Raw genomic sequence first — 20,096 nt, forward strand, 5'->3', positions numbered from 1 at the left:
GGGACCTCTTTGAGCTTTCTTAGGCTGTGTGGTTACTAAGGGGGCTGGCACTGTGATACTGATCTGCACAGGTCACCAACAGGATGCTGGCGGATGTCTCCCCTCACCCAGCACCCTCTTTGCAAGGACTCAAAAGGGACCAACAACAGTCCAAGCTTCAGCCTAGTTTTTTTGGTTGCGTGTATCACTACTTCCTTCTTTTTTTTTTTTTAAGCTTTTCTATCGTGATAAAATATATATAACAAAATGTGTGTTTCAACCTTTTTTTTCCAGCGTAAGAAAAAAGATATTTTATCATTTCAAATGCATTAAGATTTGCCAAATATATAAAAACAGATTACTTATCATTGCATATGTCAAAGTGTGTGGTTATTCTTACTCTGTGAACTTCCTAGATGGATTTTTTTTTAAAGATTCCTAAATGGATTTTTTTTATTGGGTCAAAATATACATAACATAAAATTTAGCCATTTTAACCATTTTTAAGTGTATCGTGGCATTAAGTACATTCACATTGTGGTACAACCCCACCACCGTCCCATCTCCAGAACTTTCTCATCCTCCCAAACTGAAACCGGACCCCATTTCCCCCTTCCTCCAGCCCCCACAACCACCATCCTACTTCCTGTCTCTGTGGATGTAACGATTCCAGGTACTTCGTGTCAGTGGATCACACAGTATCTGTCCTTTCGTATCTGGCTCATCTCACCCACCACGTCTTCCGTTCGTGGCATCCATGTTGTAGCGTATCTCAGGATTCCGTTCCTTTCTGTGGCTGGATGGTCGTCCACTGTATTCCATGTCGCATTCCGTGTATCCATTCATCTCTCTGGACACACGGGACACACCTTTGCTGGGAGCTCCCTGAGAACAGGAACACAGGAGGCCCGTCTGAGCCATCAGCTTAGAGTGACCACTCGTGACTATCAAATGTTTTTTTGAAGAAAAAACCGAAGAGTTTCTCATTACGGAAGTAGATATACTCTTCAGGGAAGATATAGAAAATCTCGATAAGCAAAGATGAGATTGAAATCTCCACCTCAGAGAGATAATTAATAAGTACTAATTATTATGATCAATAACCAATTATATAATTAATAATAATAATTAATTATTGCTCTTAACAAGGTGTTGCCATCTGAATGTTCCTATGTTGAAGCCCCTAGCCGCAAAGTGACTGCATTGGGAGATAGACCCTTTGTGGGGGTAAATGAAGACTAAATGAGGTCGTGAGGGCAGCGCCCTGATCTGATAGGATTAGTGTCCTTATAAGAGACACCTGAGAGTTTGCTCACTCTCTGCCATGGGAGGACCTAGCAAGAAGGTAGTTACGGGACGCCTGGGTGGCTCAGTCAGTTAAACCGCTGCCTTCGACTCAGGTCGAGATCCCAGAGTCCTGGGATCGAGTCCCGCATTGGGCTCCTTGCTCAGCGGAGAGCCTGCTTCTCTCTCCTCCTCTGCCTGCCACCCTGACTCTTCCCCTGCTTGTGCATGCTCTCTCTCTCTCTGATAAATAAACAAATAAATAAATAAAATCTTAAAAAAAAAAAAAAGGTAGTTGTCTACAAGCCAGGAAGTGAGCTCTGTCCAGCGCCTTGATCTCAGACTTCCCAGTCTCCAGATCTGTGGGAAATATCTATTATACAAACCGCCCACGCTAAGACGCAAAGTTATCCTGCCAGTCATCTGTACATACATGTATATATACTTGTGGGTTTTTAAGCCCAAACCAAAATGAGATCATTCTTTTTTTTTTTAAGATTTTATTTATTTGTCAGAGAGAAAAAGAGCATAAGCAGGGGGAGCGGCAGGCAGAAGGAGAAGCAGGCTCCCCAGGGAGCCCAATGCAGAACTCAGTCCCAGGAACCCAGAATCAGGACCTGAGCCAAAGGCAGACACTTAACCAACAGAGTCACCCAGGCGTCCTCAAAATGAGATCCTTCTTAGGCAATCTATCTTGGGAGTTAAGAGTACACTTCGGACTCAGACAGACCCGAGTTCAAGTCTCAGTGGTGTCATTCTGTTTCCTCATCTGCAAATGAGGAGGAGGACAGTATCCACCACCGAGGACTGCTTTGGGGATTCGATTAGAAAATGTTCCTACAGTGCCTGGTACCTGGTAAAAGCCAGTGGTGATAAATTCACCCGTCACTAGACCGTCAGCTCCTTGAGGATTGGAGCTTTGCTGACTTGTCTGCTTTACCCTTTGTTCTTAGCACCGGACCTGCAGAGTAAGGGCCTACTAAGCATTCACTGAATGAGTGAGTAAATGGTCCAGCGAGAAGACAGAGAGAGCAGCTAGCGCGGTGTCTAACGGATCATAGTGTGGTTTCACGTGGTGTTACAGCATTCTGTAACCTGCAGAGCAGAGCGCTGGGTTAAGAGTCTGGGCGCCTGAGTTCAACTCCTTGGGTTTCAGTTCTGGCTTCCACGTGTGTGACCCGAGTCAAATTATTGTGAATGCGACTAGTCCTACGATTCACTTTCGAATGCAACTCTAACAGGGAGGTAAGAAGAGAAGCAGCCTCGTGGGGTTGTCATGAGGATTAAATGAGATGATCCATGTCAAGCCCCTAAAAATAGCACCTACCTCATTGTGATGTGTGAGGATTAAGGGAGATCACCCATGAAAACGTCCAGAATGGTGCTCAGGGAAGGCTTTATCCACTTAATGTCCAAATGTCTATTACTGTTTGTCATCCTCAGATCAAACAGCAGCAAATCGAAAGCAGAGACCCCCAAAACACCCAGCAGCCCCCTGACCCCCACATTTGCCCCCTCCGTCTGCCTCCTGGCACCGTGCTATCTCACAGGGGACTCTGTGCGGGACAAGTGTGTGGAGATGCTCTCAGCAGCCTTGAAGGCGGAAGGTGAGAGGGCCTGGGCTGGGGGTGGAGGAGGGAAGGGCTTCTAGAGGGTGGATGAGATGGGGTCTTTCTCAGGAGGGGCACAGGACACTCCAGTCTCCGGTACGGGCAGGCTCCACTGCCAAGGTCATGTCTGGCTGACGCCTGTGCTTCCCAAATCTCTTACAGACGATTACAAGGACTATGGAGTCAACTGTGACAAGATGGCGTCGGAAATCGAAGATCATATCCTTGAGTTGTGCCGGGGCTGTGGGTGCCCGGACTGTCCAGCGGCAGAGTCTCCCAAGTGCAAGGGACCCGGGACAGTGAGGGGGAGGGGAAGGGCTCTGGGGACAGCCCTCTGTTCTGCCTCTGAACCGGAGTTCTTAATTCTAGCTAACATTTATTAAGTCTTGCACCCGCCAGCCTCTTGCTAAGCTGTTCATGAGCAGCACCTCGTTCAGGGTTGAGAACAATCCCGCAAGGTAGGTTCCCTGACTAATCCCATTTTACAAGGGAGGTGAACAGGCTCAGAGAGGTTAAGTCACTCGCCAAAGCTCATGCAGCTAACAGGCGTGGTAGAGTTGGGATTTGAACCCAGAAAGCGTGACTCTAGAAATTGAGAGCTCAACCGCCGTGCTAGACAGGCCATGTCGTCACGTGGCTCGGTTGCAGTGTCAAGTATCAGAATGGACAGGGAGGACAGCATTCCTCGTGCTCAGCCTTCTCCCCTCTTCTCTCCCCTGAAGATTGATTCCCTGCTGGGTACCAGGCCCTGTGATGAGCAGCCGACACTTCCTGCTCTGTCACTTCTCACGGTCTCTATGAGACAGGGGCTGTTGCTCCCATTTTACAGGTCAGGAAACTGAGGCTCAGGAACGACTGGGTGTCACAGCTTGACTGAAAACCTTGGCCTTTGGATTCCATGTCCTGAGTTCTTTCCGTATGACCCATTCTCCTACTCTTTGAAAGGGGGCTGTGTAGACAGAGAGGAGGTGACCCCCCCCAATTCGTGTGGGCCCATTGCACCAACAGATTGTTGTTTGGGGGAAGGAACTCCCTCTCTGCATATGAAAGCATATGCACAGCATATGGAAGAGGTGTAGAGGGAGGAGGACAGGATCCCCAGGGGAGAGGGGTTCTGAGAGTCTCAGTGAGGTGTGAGTGACCCTTTTAAACCAGGGCTACCTAGGGAGCTCAGTCGGGTCTGTTGGGGACGGTCCCTGCTCCGTCTGGTCTGACCACCTCCCCTGCTGCCACCTCCTGTGTGAGGCCCACCTGGATATCCTCCCGAATACTTCCTGGGACTTCCCCTCCACTGTCCTTTAATTATGAACCAGCACGTCTTGGGCTATGGAACTCCTCACCAAATACGTTTTCATCAATCTCAGTGATTCAGGAACACAGAGCAAAACTCTGAGCTTCATCTCTATTCTCTCCAAGCAATCGTCCCTCCCTCCAAACAGGTCCCTTTCGACCTTCAAGCCCAGCTGGAAACAAAGGCTGGTGGTCTGGTACCTCATTCCACTCCTGGCCTTTCTTCCTTCCCTTCCTCCCTCTTCCGTAGGACCGGAAATCAGACCTGCATCAAGCCCTTTACCTCTTTGTTCCTAGAAGGTGGGAGATAAGGGGGAGGATGAGTTCTAGGGGCTTGAATGCTCTGGGTCCCCAAACGATCTGTCCTGTTTGGAGAGACCTCGCAGTAACGTGGCAGCCAGAGGGCTGCGCCCCTCGGAAGGGGTCAGTGACCCCCGGGCCTGGGCTCCACCTTGTCCTGGTCAGGGCCACTTCCTGCCTGGCGAGGGGAGAGTGGAGAGAGCATTACCGGCTTCCCACCCTGTCTCTGCTGGGAATTTGCCCTGTGACCTTGAGCTCGGCTGCATCCTTCCTAAGCCTCAGCTTCCTTATCTGTTCAAGAGAAGTAACTCTGACCAGCAATTCCCAGAGTGGGTTCCGTGGCATGATAATAGGTATTCCTAGGGGATAGGCGCAGGGGGAGGTGGTTCTATGCTCGAATATGTTGGGAACACAATTGAACAAAATGATGTCTTTCTTGCAATACCTCTGAGGCTTCAACATGAGGCTCCTGGTCTTTTGTTTTCCTCTGATAGCTGGACTCCCACCTTCCAGTGGTCCTTCGAAACTGGGGTTGTCTTCATCTCTGTTCTTATCTTCACAGCCCCTAAGTGTTGAGCACTCGATGTCCCAGCCCCTAGGCTAGTGGATCACGCAGTGTAGCTTGCTAAATCCTCGTAATAGCCCGATATTTTATAAATAAGGAAACCGAGGCACAGAGAAGTCATATGACTCACAGGAGTCACACAGAAAGCTCAGACAACCCCCTCATGCCCATCCCTGGGGGCCCTGACACCACTGTGCTTGTTAAGGTCTGATCTCACTGGGGAGGCCGTTGCCCATCCCCGATGTGTCGCTGACCCCGAATGCCTGAGCGAGATCCCCATTTCAGGGGTCAGAGGCTATGTAGGTGCCCAACCCCTGTACAAGTCCGAGGAAAGGAACAGAAGAAGGTCCTGCGGCTCTTTGGGCTTCGGAGAGTGGCTCCCCACCCTTCTGTGCCCCTCCACGAGTGGCTCGCTAGTCCTTGACGTATCTGGTCACATATCTACCAGGAGCTCAAGAGCACAGACATGAAGTACCGGAACCGGGTACGCAGCCGGATCAGCAACCTCAAGGACCCCAGGAACCCCAGCCTGAGGAGGAATGTGCTCAGCGGGGCCATCTCTGCTGGGCTCATTGCCAAGATGACGGCAGAGGTGAGAGTGGGGCTGGGACCCCTGCCTCGCGGGGTGGGAGGCCAGGCCCCTCCGGCTTTGCCCACCTCTGTGCCTTGTGACTCAGTGGAGATGAGCTGGGGTCTTTTTCAGACAGACCCTCTCCGACTCCCCATCCCTCCAGGCTTCAGGACCATCAGGATAGCGAACACAGCTACTATGACTTAAGCACGGTGCTAAGTGCCTTAGGCTCATTGTCCAGTTGTATCTTCACAGCATCTGAGGTCGAAGTGTTTAGTATCCCCATTTTACAGGTGAGGATACTGAGGCTCGAAAGGGTTCACTGGTTTGCCTATGCACCCAGCTAGAAGACGTCAAAACCAGGGGTGTGTTTGGCTCAGTCTGTGGAGCATGTGACTCTTCATCTCAAGGGTTTTTCTGAGTGCAAGCCCCACGTTGGGTGTAGAGATTACTTTTTAAAAATTTAAATCTTTAAGAAAAAAAAAAATGTCGAAGCTACGAGGCAAGCTCTTGGGCCCCACAACACCCACTCTTTACTGCTTCGTCATCTGCCTCCGTCTTCTGCCTTGTGTAATCCTGGGCCCAAGCAGAGGAGCAGTCCCTGTCTCCTTGGAACATAGTCCCTGCTGGGGAGACAGACATATTTGCAACTGTGTACAATTCAGAGGTGGTGAGTGCCACGATCGAGCCACCCCAGGAACTTAGAGCAGGGAAGGATTGACCCAGCTTGAAGGAGTCAGTAAGGGAAGGAAGAGGGAACAGCTTGTCCGAGGAAGTAAGTGCAGTGGTTACAAGCTTCAGAACTGCGCCGGACTGCATGGATTTAAATTCTGCTCTTCTCACTTATCTGTGTGCTCTTGGACAGGTGACTTAACCTCTCCGGGCCTCAGTTTTCTCATCTGTAAAACAGGGAGAATAATAATAACTAATATGCGACAACTGGGTGGCTCCGTGGGTTAAGCGTCTGACTCTTGGTCTCAGCTCAGGGCTCAGTCTCAGGGTTGACATCAAGCCCTTACTTAAAAATAAAAATAACAATAATAATAATAGGGGCACCTGGGTGGCTCAGTGGGTTAAAGCCTCTGCCTTCGGCTCAGGTCATGATCCCAGGGTCCTAGGATCGAGCCCCGCATCGGGCTCTCTGCTCAGCAGGGAGCCTGCTTCCTCCTCTCTCTTTGCCTGCTTCTCTGCCTACTTGTGATCTCTGTCAAATAAATAAATAAAATCTTTAAAAAAAATAATAATAGCTATCTCATGAAAGACTGAATGAGTTAATACATATGAGTGTTTAGGTTAATATAATAATAGGTAAAGCCCTCCCCAGAATTCTTATATGATAGACTCAGTGACTGACATTTCTTGTAACCCCGAGCACCATGCTGTGAAAGAGGAAATCTTTATCCCCATTTTATAGATGAGAAAAACTGAAGCCTCACACAACTGGTAAGTGATGGGTGAGGATTCGAACCCAGATCGAATTTCAGAGCCCACATCTTGGAAACACCTTTTGAACACCATCAGATCTGAGTGGCCTTTGGTTGCCTGGGCTGATCCAGGGGATTCCGGGCGAGCTCCACCAAGTCAGAGAGGCCCAGACAAGGGGAAGGGCAGGGCATTGGGATCCTGGAGTCTGGCTGTGCCTCAGGACGTCTGGGAACCTTGATGCTGTTGGCAAGGGGGTGCCTGTGTGCGTTTGTGGCATGTGTGGTGGGTGTGTGTCATGTGTAGTTTGTGTGGTGTGTGTAATGTGTGGAATGTACTTGGTATTGTGTGTGTGTGTGTGTGTGTGGTGGGGGGGGGGAATGATGTAGTGGCTGTATATTAATTTCTCTCTTCACTGCTTTCCTCAAATACCCCAAACAAGAGCAAGCCCTGGTTTTAGCATCAAATGGAGGAACTTGGCACAGGTGGACCAGGGTTCTCTTTTGGCTTAATTCAGAATATCTGGTCTTGGGCATCTGGGGGGCTCAATGGATTAAGCATCTGCCTTCTGCTCAGGTTGTGATCTCAGGGTCCTGGGATCAAGCCCTACTTCTATGCGTGTGCCTTGTAGGAATGCTCTCAAGAGACTCTTCCAGGCAATCCAAGGCATGGGGAGACCAGGCCCAGGAGAACCAAGAGCAAGGTATAGACACAGGTTCGAGCCAAGCCCAGCAAGTTCCCATAAGCTAGAGGTCAGAATGGAGCTGACTGTCTGGATTAAGACAAAGACAGACCCCAGATATCCCAGCAAAGTAACTGGCCAAGCCCGACATGCGGGCTCCACACAAGGACTGTTTGCTAGGACAGAGCAAGAGAATCAGGTGGTCAACCCATGGCCAAGAAGAGTCTGACCAGACCCAGAGGAGCGAGCCGAGAACCTAGCAGGCCCTCCATGGGGCCACGCACCAAGGACCCTACCCTCTGCCCACCGTCCAGGCATCAAATGAGAGGAGCTCTTCATCCTGGGTCCTCTTTGGTCCCAGGCAGAAAGCTTCTGTAAGAAATATAAGACCAGGGGCGCCTGGGTGGCTCAGTTGGTTAAGTGTCTGCCTTCAGCTCAGGTCATGATCCCGGGGTCTTGGGATCAACCCCCAGGTCTAGCTCCCTGCTCAGCAGGGAGTCTCCTCCCTCTCCCTCTGTGCTCTTTTGCTCTCGCTCTCTCTCTCTCTCACTCTCACTCTCAAATAAATAATTAAAATCTTAAAAAAAAATTTTAAGGCAGTATTTTTTTTTAAGATTTTATTTATTTATTTGACAGAGAGAGAGATCACAAATAGGCAGAGAGGCAGGCAGAGAGAGAGGGAAAGCAGGCTCCCCACTGAGCAGGGAGCCTGATGCGGGGCTCGATCCCAGGACCCTGGGATCATGACGTGAGCCGAAGGCAGAGGCTTTAACCCACTGAGCCACCCAGGCGCCCCTAAAATTAAAAAAAAAAAAAAAGAAATATAAGACCATTTTTGATCCAGTAAGAACAGTAACAGCTTGGGGTTGGACAGCTTGCTATGTTCTGGCTCAGGACACAGGAGCGGCCATCAGGGAGAGCCTGGGAGAGCGGATGCCCTTGTACGTGGGTGTCCCTCTCTGTATCCCATGTCTCCCTCTTTCCTCCCTCAATCTTCCTTCCCTCTTCTCCTCTTTACCCAGAAGCATCCCAGAATGGAGTCGATTCTGAGATGTTCTTTAGGGCCATGGAGTGGCTGTACCCTTGACCCCGTGAGGAGGGGGGGGTTCTGTCTGTGCGCTGCTCGCCCGGGACTGAGACCCGTGCCTGGCACGTCATAGCCGCGCAGCTCCTGCTCATGGGGTTCGCCTTCAGGGTTCCTCCTGTCAAGATGCATACACAGTGGACCGGTGTCCTCTCCCGCTCTATCCCCATCCTCATGCCCCACCTTATTACAGTGCTGTACTAAACTGCCGTGCTGTGTTTACTCCAGGTGTCTTTGACACGGCCTCCTCCATAAGGCAGAGCGGAGACAGGTAAATGGATTGGTGAGCGGGTGTTTTCCTGTTCTGTTTCGTAACTGGTACACAAGACCCCCTTTCCACCATCGGACCCCCCGCCACATCTCCCAGCTTGAACACACCCCCAAACACCCTTTCCCCTGTGTGTTATTCTCGGCTGATCTTTTGTGTCTACTATTCTTTCTCTAGAAGGGCTGTTTCCCTAGAGAACTCCTGCTTATCTTTCAAGACTAGTTAAGGTGTCAGTTTCTTCAACGAGCCTTCCTGCCCCGGAGCAGTTAGCCACCCTCCTCTGGGCTTCCCCCTGTGCTGTGTGTAACTCCGCCTTAGGGAGCTGCTCTGCTATCTCACAATCCTGGCTATATACCTGGAGACTCTACCAGATGAGCATTACCTGGGGGCAGGTGGCCCATCTGCATATCTGAATCCTTAGGGCTCAGAAACAGTGGTCGGGGCAGTCCAGTGGTCAGGGCCTGCTGGCCAGCTCAAGAAAGGTGGTCCTGTGTGGCTGTTCCTAGCTCTGCACTCAGTTACCCCACATGAGTAGCTTGAAATTGGCCATGGAAGGAGCATTTACACTATGGAAATTAGTGACCGGGACAAATCAGGCTCTCCTAAGGCTGAGACCTATTCACCAGCTCGCAAATGCAGTTAAAGGCATTCAGTAAATTGACATCTAGTTCTCTTTGAATGAATGCCTTAGGCTCTGGATTTCCCCCCAAATGAAAGTTAGCTGCTTTTTTTTTTTTTTAAGATTCTATTTATTTATTTGACAGACAGAGATCACAAGTAGGCTGAGAGGCAGGCAGAGAGAGAGGAGGAAGCAGGCTCCCTGCTGAGCAGAGAGCCCGATGCGGGGCTCGATCCCAGGACCCTGGGATCATGACCTGAGCCAAAGGCAGAGGCTTTAACCCACTGGGCCACCCAGGCGCCCTAGTTAGCTGCTTTTTGCTTACATGGCCCCTGGTTGACTTGTTTCTCTGTACACCCCTGCCCAGGGTTAGGACCTAGTCCTTGAACTGAATATGGTTGGACTTATACATTGGCAAGGACCAGAATAACTTGAGGGCACTAGTAAAATTCCCCAGGCCTGCCCTTAAGATTTTGCATTCAGAGGTCTCTGCATTTCATCAGGAAGCCCAAGTGGTGACAATGCCGCGATCGGCCCACTACAGTTTCCGACCTTTGTGCCAAAACTTTTTCCACGGTTTAAGGAGTCGGGAATAGATAACGACAATGGAAATGTTTACCCCACACCAGGTTCTCATTTGAACATTAGCTCTGGCCATCTTCCCTTCCCCAAACCAACCTCACCTAGAGCTCTCTCCAGTTTGAGTGTCCCTTGTCTGCTGTCCTCCGGCAGGGGTTGAAAGGGGAGTCAGGTGGCCAGGGAGATGGGTGAAGATAGGACCTGGATAATGCAGATGCTGGGTGTCTGCGGTGAGCGGACAGGAGATGGGAGACTGTTCTATAGGAGCTTGAAGAGAAAGATGTTCTGTGACGCAGGGAAGCAGTTAGCTGTGTGAACCCAGGAGCTTCGGGTCCCACGGGGGTCAGGGCGGCCGCAGCAAGTCAAGGTTCCCAGCAGGCAGAATGGACTAGGCCGTGATTGCAATTTGGACAGGCACTGGGTCAAGTCCAGACCGGAAGGTAAAGGGGAACAGCACAGATCAGGGGGTCACGATCCAGGCAACTCAAGCAGGAAGGCTCAGGCGGGTACCTAAAGGCACTGGCAGGGGGCGTGAGCACCAGATCTGAGGAAATGTACACAAGCTCTTGACCCTGGGGCGGAAGCTGTTTGCCTTCTGCTCTCCCACACATGCCCTCCCGCTCTGGGCCCAGTCAGAGCCTACAGGTTTGCCTTCCCACCCAAAGCAGGATGCAGACTCTCTGGGTATAGCTTTTTCCAAGCTGGGGCGAGGCCAGGAGTCCAGGCCTCCCTCCAGCTCCTTGTCCTCAATCCAGGATGTTCCCGTCTCTTCTGTTGAGGCTTTCTAGAAACCGGGTGGGGCGGGGGGGCAGGGTCCCTGGGACTCTGTAGCCCTGAAGGGCAGACTCCTTTCTCTCCAGGAAATGGCCAGCGATGAGCTGAGGGAGTTGAGGAACGCCATGACCCAGGAGGCTATCCGTGAGCACCAGATGGCCAAGACGGGCGGTACCACCACTGACCTTTTCCAGTGCAGCAAATGCAAGAAGAAGAACTGTACCTATAACCAGGTGTGGGACGGGGGCTGTGGGGGCGCAGAGGTGGAAAGGCAGCTTCGGGAGGAGTGGGGGGGAGAAAGGACTAAAACTCCGGGCTGCAGAGACAAGGCCAAGTCTTGCTGTTTCCGTGGCTTCTAGAAAATGTTCTCCTGCATATGGAATCATCCAGATTGGGGTCTGTGAGGCCTGGCCAGCAAGCTCTGGTCCACCCTGAACCAAGAATAGGAGGAGCCAGACTTACTAAGCACGGCTTTCTGGAGAGTCACAGATGGTTGGAAAGAAACTTAGCAATAGAAAACTTGGTTCCCTCATTTCCTACATAGGGGAACTGAGGCCCAGACAGGGTCAAGCTTCACAACTTTGTCCAAGGTGGCCAAGACAGTCCTAAATGGCGGGGATAGTAACAAACCCAGATCGAGACTTTTCTGCCTGCCTGAAATATAGCCAACGTGGCCCGCTGAGTTGAAGGCATGTAGCCCCCAGTCCTAAGGCTGAAGACCACTGTTCTGGCGTGGAGGGGTCGCAGAAGGCTGTGGAGACCCCCTCCTCTGAAGGACTTAAAACCCAAGAACCACCTTCTGTTTCTGGGTTGTCCATATTATGGTCTTGGGGCACTACTCTTCTTGGATTCTAATTTGTACATAGTCACTCTAGAACTCTATTCATTCTGCTGGGCAAGCAAGATTTACCTAGAGCACCTTGCCCTCGGGAATCTGTGGCCACTGCAGAAATACAGCCAACCCTGCCGTTCTGGAAGAGTCTCTCAAAGCATTCCCATCCAGGAATTCAGAGATGTTTGTGCAAGCCTCCTGCTTTCTTCCAAGCCCATTTCCATGTGGAGTGATGTGTTTCCTGTGTGTTGCCTCCCACCAGAAGTAAACCACCCATTAGCCAAGTTTGCTCTGCACAGAGAAACCCCAGTGTTATCGTCCCTCCAGTGTTACTGCTCTGCAGTAAGGAGGCTGGGCTGAGCTGTGCCCTCCTGGCCCGCCGCAGGGGTCACTCAGGAGCCCGGGCGACTACCCTCCCCCACCCTCACAGACTCCCAGCTGACATCACAGCAGAGCGGAGTATCAGCAAAGTAACACATCATATGCACCCAGGGTTGGCTGTAGACAATCAGAACAGTAATTGTTCAATCTGTAAGTGCAAGGGGTTTGCTGGGGGAAGCCCGATTCCTGCATATTCCTGGTTTGGTCAAGGGCGTGAGAAACTGGGAAACAGGACATTAGAGTGTCCCAGGGGTCCGCTGACCTTCAACTTGCTTTTCCTCTCTGGGCCTCAAGTCTTGCACTTCTGACATCATAAGGAACGGGGAGAGTGGGGGAGGGCGCCTGGGTGGCTCGTTGGGAAGCATCCCTGCTTGATCTCGGCTCAGGTCTTGATCTCTAGGCTGTGAGTTTGAGCCCCGCACTGGGAGCTGGGTGTGGAGCCCACTTAAACAAACAAATAAATAAAGGAATGAACTAGATGATCTTTAAGGGCGCGTCTAGCTCCCTGAAGTTCTGATCAGCGAGGCACAGCCAACGGGGTATTTTCAGAGGTGAGTCAGGAAATAACTCCTGTGGGAGATGAGCCTTGAAGCGAGAGAAGAGTGATCTGTTCTGAAGGATAAAGAACAAAAGCGAAAGGGCAGAGGGCTGGTTGAGCCAGTGGGGCACTGGAGGTGAGCTGATGGCCCCGAGGAGGGGAGGTGTACACTCTGGAGCTCTCAGTGATGAGGGGGGCAGGAATAACAGTGCCAAGCTCTGGGATTTGGACCTACTGCTGCAGACAGTGGGAGCCATGGCAGGTCTTAGAGCATGGGGGTGAATTCCTGAGTGGTCCAGCTCTCTCTTTTTCTCTCTCTCAGGTGCAGACACGCAGTGCGGATGAGCCCATGACTACCTTTGTCTTGTGCAATGAATGTGGCAATCGCTGGAAGGTCTGTATGTCTGTCACTTTCTCCCTCCCCTGTCATCCACAGCTGCTGCCCCACATAAGGAGTCCTATACCCACAGCCAAGAAGGGAGGGCCGACCAGCCTGTGCAGAGTGGGTCTGCTGAGCTGGAGATAGTGGCGGGTGGTTGTCGGGGAGGCGGGGAGAAGGTGCGTGTGCATGTTTTTGTTTCGGAAGGCACCCAGCGTGGGTGGGAGCCGCAGCCTACATTTTTTTTAAAGATTTTATTTTATTTAATTGAGAGAGAGCGTGAAAGGGGAGAAGGTCAGAGGGAGAAACAGACGCCCCATGGAGCTGGGAGCCCAATGCGGGACTCGATCCCGGGACTCCGGGATCATGACCTGAGCCGAAGGCAGTCGCTCAACCAACTGAGCCACCCAGGTGCCCTGCAGCCCACATTTTATCACAGGGTGGGCAAGTCTGTCCTTTGAGCACAGCTGCAGTCAGCCTTGTGAGATCCACAGAGGGGAGGAAAAGCAACAGCACTCTGCCTTCGGACCGTACCTCTTTGCAGAGTGCTTTCACAGATGGGATTTCCTTTGAACCCTGCCACAGCCAGGGATGAGAGGAAGGCTGAGCCCTGTCAGGGGGCATTGCCACCAAATACCTCCCAGGTCATCCTCCTTTCATAAGGCAGCTCTGGGAGAGCCCTACATCACCCAAGACTGTAATCTGGGCTGTCCCAGCCCCTGCAAAGGTAGAGGTTTTGTTTTCAGGCATGGGAGCCAAGCAAAGACTCCTCTCAGAGTGCTCCTTCCTGCCACGTCGTCTTCTGAAAACACTCAGTGTGATCGTGTGACTAATGTCAGTTTCCAGTACTGTCTGACTCGCACATGCTTGGTGCGATGTCTGGGTCTCCAGGCAGCTGGCAGGTGCTCCAAAAGTCCAGAGGTACTTAGCAAGGAGCCCAAGACTGGCTGGGAGTTGGGAGCCCTGGTTGTAGGTCCCACTCTGCCCTACTCGTTGTGTGGCCCTGAGCATGTCACTCACCTCCCTGAGCGAAAGGGTGATAGTAATGCCTTCTCCCGTGGTGGAGGTGAAGATTATTGCATATGCATACACACAGTTCACAAACAATTATGAGAAATGTTCCTTACAATATTACTCTCACTTTCAGGCCAGGAAATTGAGCTCCTGAAAAACACTTAGCAAGCCTAAAGCCACACAGTTCGGAGCACTGAAAGACAATACTCCAAATTCCTGATCGATTGAGTTTTCTGCAACCTTACTAAGGGCCTTGATAGCCCTGGGGCCTCCATTAGAGTTGCCATATTTTTTAAGGTAAAAGTCAGATGATTGTGTACTTTTCCTTTATTCACTTATTGAGCACTTACGGATGGGACCAGCATTGTGGCCTCGTGGTTTAGAGCGTGGGCTTTGGCCTCAGGTTTGGATTCTAGCTTTATCGACTTACAAAGTGACTTTGCTAAGTGACCCGAACTCTCCAAGACCTGAATTCCCTCATCTATAAAAAGGGAGTATTAATATCTAGTCTGCAGAGCTGTTTTGAGGAATTAGAGAAGGCAATATAAACAAAGCATTAACAGCTTTGTTATTCACAGTTGATAGCTCATATGGTATCTTTATCATATTGAAAAAAGGTCTCGCTGCCTCCAAGTAGACATAGCTGTGCACCAGGATACAGAGCTAGGCAATCGGGGCAGGAGCTGAGTTTTAGCCCCAACTTGCCCTAGGGCCAGGCTCTCTTGTGCAGTGTACGACATGTATAACCATACCACAAAAAAGCCCTGAGCACATATGGGCTGGCACATAGAAACCACTGTTCTTAATATTATGAGTTTGTTACCTACCAGTATTATCGGAGTTTGAGCAAGTCACTTAACTTGTCTGAATTGCTTCTTTACCTGCGAAAATTGGAGAGATAGATGGTGCCTACCTCATAGGGTTGACCATGAGGATGTAGTATGGCTCAGCTCAGAATAAGTGCTCAAAAAATAGTAGCTCTTGTGATTATTGCTGTTGGGAAAAGGACATTCTGTATGCTCCCAATCCAGCTCCTTTCCCTTCATTCCTGCTAGTTGGAGCAACAGGGCCCATTAGAGATGGCAGCTACATGACTCCTGACACCATTGTCACATGGTGTCCATTGCCATGCAGGAGGCTTAGAGTCTAGCCAACTGATGAGTAATAATCACAGTGATGTTTTTGACCATGCATTAAAAGCCCACTACATGCCCGGCATCAAATTTCCTATTATTTATTTCCTGATTGCCTCTGGCATTGGCCCGGATTATGATCCCATTTTCCACTTGAGTGATTGGTTCAAGGCCACACAGCTAATAAGGGCAGAGCTGGGATTTGGACTCTGTTTTCTGTGGCTCCAGATCCTACTTTCTATTTCATGTCTCCCCCACCCCTCCCCACGCCCCTTGCTTCCTTGGGTGACATAGGGAGAGCCCTAAAATTGTATTGCCTTTTTGGTTTTGTAGTTCTGCTGATAGAACCGCCAGCCAGGATCTCAGTGAACAAGGTGAGGAAGAACAAAGAGAAAGCACTAAACCATTGTAGCTGGAGAAAAAATAAAAATTAAGATGAAGAAAAACGCTGAACTCTGACTGGGCTCTTAGGGATCAGAGGGAGAATTCTTTTGTAAACTAATAATCTGTTATTAAAATTGATCCACGAACAGAGGAGCCTATTTGGGGTATGATGTTAAGAGTCTGTGTCGACAAACCTCACGCAGAAGCTCAGACTTCAGAGCCTCAAGGCTAAGGTGTCATGTCTTGGACTGTGGTCTGACAGTCCTTTGCTTTCAGTCCCTTCCCTCGCATCCCGACCTCAGCTTTTTCTGAGTTGAAAAATACCAGCCAGACACAAATCTTACCCCACCCCCACTCCCGCCCCAGAGGCACATGTGCGGAACAGCTGGGACCCAGCTTGGCATCGGCAAATGGGACTCCCACGCTGTATAGAAGGATCTCTTCCCAGACTCTCTGCTATCCCCTGTTTGTAGCTGACTTCAGGGCCTTTTCAGGACTCCAGACCTGGTCCCTCTAAGCAGGGAACAGATCATCTTGAGCTCAAGCTTTCTGAGCGAAGGGTACCACACTGTGGTACCAGCACTGTGCCCAAGTTCTGCAGATCCTGGGGCTCAGGACCCCGCCCAGGCCCTGGTTGATATGCTCTTCGCAGCTCTATCTGTGGCCCGAGCTTCAGAGGAAGTCCGTAGGGCACAAGGGGCCCTGTCGTGCTCCTCCTGCAATGACACGGGCTTGCTTTTTAAGCTGATAGGAGGAACTTTAGGCAAATCTAGAGCTTTCTGGAAAAGTCTCGTGAGCGGGTCTGATGGGCGTGTCCTGGGTCTCAGTGTAGGACTGTCCCTAGCCTTCTGACAGCCCCAGGCTGAGCCTCCTAGACTCTGTGTTTCCTAAAACGGCCTCAGTACAGAAGCCTGTGAACTCCTGACAGCTTGGGCAAGTCACTCAACCTCTCCGAGCCGCTTTCTTATCTGTGGTTATGGGAGCGGCGTGAGTGCCCACCTCACAGGGTGCTGGTGCAGAAGCGTCTGGCTTCTGTCTGCCTTAGTTCCCTCAGCAGGGCAGCTGTTAGCAGTAACTTCTGCCCACGTTCCTTATATGCCCGGGTCTCATCCGCCCTGGGATTGATTCCTGCCTTCCCCCTTCCACCCATCACGTGCCTCCTCCTCTAGATGAAGCCCGTAAGGAAACAGTGCAGAGAAATCCGCCACCGTCTTCAGCCCTCCCCGAGTCCGGTTTGGGGGAACGTGTCCTTTGGAAGGATGGAAAACCTTCTCTCAGAAGATAAAACACACACAGCTTGTCAGTGGCAGAACCAGGACCAAAACCTTGGTCTTCTGCTTCCCGTCATTGTGCCCGAAACTGTAGAAGCTTCGGGGCCGCACGCAATGCTCAGCCCCTACCTTCCAGGAATGCCCAGCCTGGCAGGGAAAAAAGCCGTAAGCGGTCTTCCATGCTGGACAGGATGGATAAATGCCATCCGTACCTGAGGTTCGAGTATGACCCCCCCCCGGGACTGTGGAGCCCTGTTGTTTACACAGCCAGGTGCTTCTAAAACTGGGCCGGGATCCCCGGGGGATCCTGTTAAAAATGAAGATTCTGATTCATCGGGTCTGGGCTGGGGGAGGGGAGCCTGAGATATTTCTCTTCTTTCTTTTTTTTTTTTTTAACTTTTATTTACTTATTTTTAAGAGAGAGAGAGAGAAAATGCGTATGTGAGCAGGGTGGGGAGAGGGGGCCGTGGGAAAGGGAGAAAGAGCATCCCAAGCAGACTTCACGTCCAGCCGGGAGCCCCATGGGGGGCCCAGCCACAGGACCCTGAGATCATGACCTGAACGGAAATCAAGAGCCGGACACTTAACCGACTGAACCACCCAGGTGCCCCCTGCCTTTTTTGGTTCACTTTTATTTATTTATTTATATTTTTTGGAGATTTTTCATTTCTTTTTTTTTTAATGTTATTTATTTATTTGACAGAGATCACAAGTAGTCAGAGGGGGAGAACGCAGGCTCCCTGCTGAGCAGAGAGCCCGATGCAGGGCTCGATCGCAGGACCCTGGGATCACGACCTGAGCCGAAGGCAGATGCTTAACCCAGTGAGCTGCCCAGTCGTCCTGAGATTTTTCATTTCTTACAAGCTCCCAGGTGTTGCTGATGCTGCCGTCCACCGACCATGCTCTGAGCAGTAAAGGGTTTAGATACCCAGCTTTTTCTTTGCATGATCGAGTCCTCCGTCCAAATGTCTAGAAACCAAAAGCAACAATTATCATTATAACTGTGTCAATAAATGTTACTTCACGCTGCTTCAGGTGGCCCCGTGGGGTGACTTTCAGTAGTCACAGTCTCAATACCCATTGTGCTCCCGGTGTCATGGGGACTTACAGCACCGGAAAAAATACAAACCCTGAATCTCCGCCCTCAATAACCTTACTGTTTACAAAGGAGATGAGTCAGATCAAACAGCACGAGAACAAGTCGGCTCCAGTCCGCACATCTATGCAGTACACTTCTAGGCTCACAAAAGGACACAGAAAAGCATGAATAGGCCTCAGACTGTGTTCATCAGCAGACATCAATATCCTCCCAACTGGTCTTCTTGTGTCCACTCTGGAGTCCCTCCAGTCCATGCTCTTCCCTCCACTGACCGGAATAGGCTTTTCAAAATTGCAAATCTGATCATATTATAGCACCCCCCCCCACCGCATTTTAGGCCTTCCGTTCCCCCCCCCCGCCCCCACTGCATTTGGCAGGAGCTACAGGCCCCACAGGGCTGGCCTCTGCCCTGCCCCCATACTTTGTGCTCCAGCCACACTGGCCATGCTGTGTGTCACACGGTTGTTGCACAAAGCCTGTTGGCTGGGACTCCTGATTTAACCCAATCTCCTCCTTCATGTCAAAGACGAAGAGGGGGCGAGCTACAAGGGAGTTAGTGCGAACTTCTGCCACTAGGAAGGCTTCCCAGGGGAGGGGAGACTGCTACCTTACAGGAGGAAAAAGGCAAGGTCAGAGAAGGTGAAACACAGAGGCCATGCTTGGAATGGAGGAGAGGATTTCTCACCCGTAATGTCATGGCCAAAAGACCTTGAAAACAAAGTACTTTCAAGATCTTATGACCAACTTAGAAGATATTTTCTAAAGGTTACAGGAACGTGAAAGACTCTATGGAGTGAGAACTCTTTCCTGGTACGCTCATTCACACCACCAAATCTGTCTTTAGCCCTGAGATTCCCTTAGCTTAAGACTTACGTCACCGAGTGTCTATCTGGATTTCTCCTCTCAATACGCTGGCCCTCTCCATACAATTAATCTGAAACTAAACTCACATCTTCTCTTTCTACAAGTGCCCTCTTCTTTTATATTTGTCAGCCAGATGGCTTTCTAGAACCATCTCGGACCCTCCCCTTGCCCTCTTCTCTTTTGTCAGTTACTGATTCTATTGTCCCTCCCTTGTTCAACCCTGCCCTCCCCCAACACTAGCAACATTCTTTCAGGGTTTCTTTTTTCCTGCCCTGACACAAGCACCTTCTACTGGCCTCCTAGCTCAAAGCATCCCTACCTTACCTGCCCCTGCCCTGCATGGCTCTGAGCATCGTTCTCCCCACCGCCCCAGTCTCCTCCCCTGGATTTCCTCCAGCTGGCAAACAAAACTCAAACTCCTTAGTTTGACTTTCAAAGCTCCTCTCCTGTCTTAGGTGGCTTATCTTTGACCTCTGCTGCCCCTTTGCTCCAGCCTGTGGGAGGTACTTGCCCCGTCCTTGAAAACCCAATGGACCTTCCCAGCCGTGACTGCCTTTTCTGATTCCTCCTCCCCCTCCCCGTCCTAATCTTACCCATCCTTCAAGGCTCACCTCAGGTGCATGTTTTGTTTTGTTTTTTAATCGAAGTACAGTTGACAAACATTCTTAATGTCACATGTACGGCCTAGTGATTTGACAAGTGAGTATAGTCACCATTTGTCACCATACAGCATTATTAACGATGTTATTGACTATATTCCCTGTGCTGCACTTTTTGTCTCCACGACTTATTCTATAACTGAAGTTTGTACCTCTTAATCTTCTTAATCCTCTTCACTTTGTTGACCCTTCCGCTGCCTCCCTTCTCAGAGGCACATCTTCTGTGAAGTCTTCTCTAATCCCCTGGCCATAAGAGATGGTCCTCCGGGGGCGCCTGGGTGGCTCAGTGGGTTAAAGCCTCTGCCTTCAGCTCAGGTCATGATCTCAGGGTCCTGGAATCGAGCCCCACATTGGGCTCTCTGCTCAGCGGGGAGCCTGCTTCCCTTCCTCTCTCTCTGCCTGCCTCTCTGCCTACTTGTGATCTCTCTCTCTGTCAAATAAACAAATAAAATCTTTAAAAAAAAAAAAAAGATGCTTCTCGGAACTCCCACAGCATGGTGACCCTTGAATACTTG

At 50.6% G+C, this 20,096-nt stretch overlaps 1 protein-coding gene across 1 annotated transcript in view; it reads left to right on the forward strand.

The window, feature by feature from the left end:
* The window catches only part of TCEA3 (transcription elongation factor A3), a 37,425-nt gene extending 21,589 nt beyond the window's left edge, over positions 1–15,836 (forward strand). Inside the window, exons 6-11 of the mRNA XM_080801460.1 lie at positions 2,707–2,870; positions 3,036–3,092; positions 5,466–5,620; positions 11,114–11,260; positions 13,101–13,172; positions 15,638–15,836. Of these exons, the coding sequence (XP_080657586.1) occupies positions 2,707–2,870; positions 3,036–3,092; positions 5,466–5,620; positions 11,114–11,260; positions 13,101–13,172; positions 15,638–15,646 (604 nt within the window). The 3' untranslated portion in view covers positions 15,647–15,836. The remainder of the gene's footprint in view (positions 1–2,706; positions 2,871–3,035; positions 3,093–5,465; positions 5,621–11,113; positions 11,261–13,100; positions 13,173–15,637) is intronic.
* Positions 15,837–20,096: the final 4,260 nt, after the last annotated feature.

The sequence above is a fragment of the Martes martes genome (assembly GCF_963455335.1).
Source record: "Martes martes genome assembly, chromosome: 4".
NCBI classification, from domain to species: Eukaryota; Metazoa; Chordata; class Mammalia; order Carnivora; family Mustelidae; genus Martes; species Martes martes.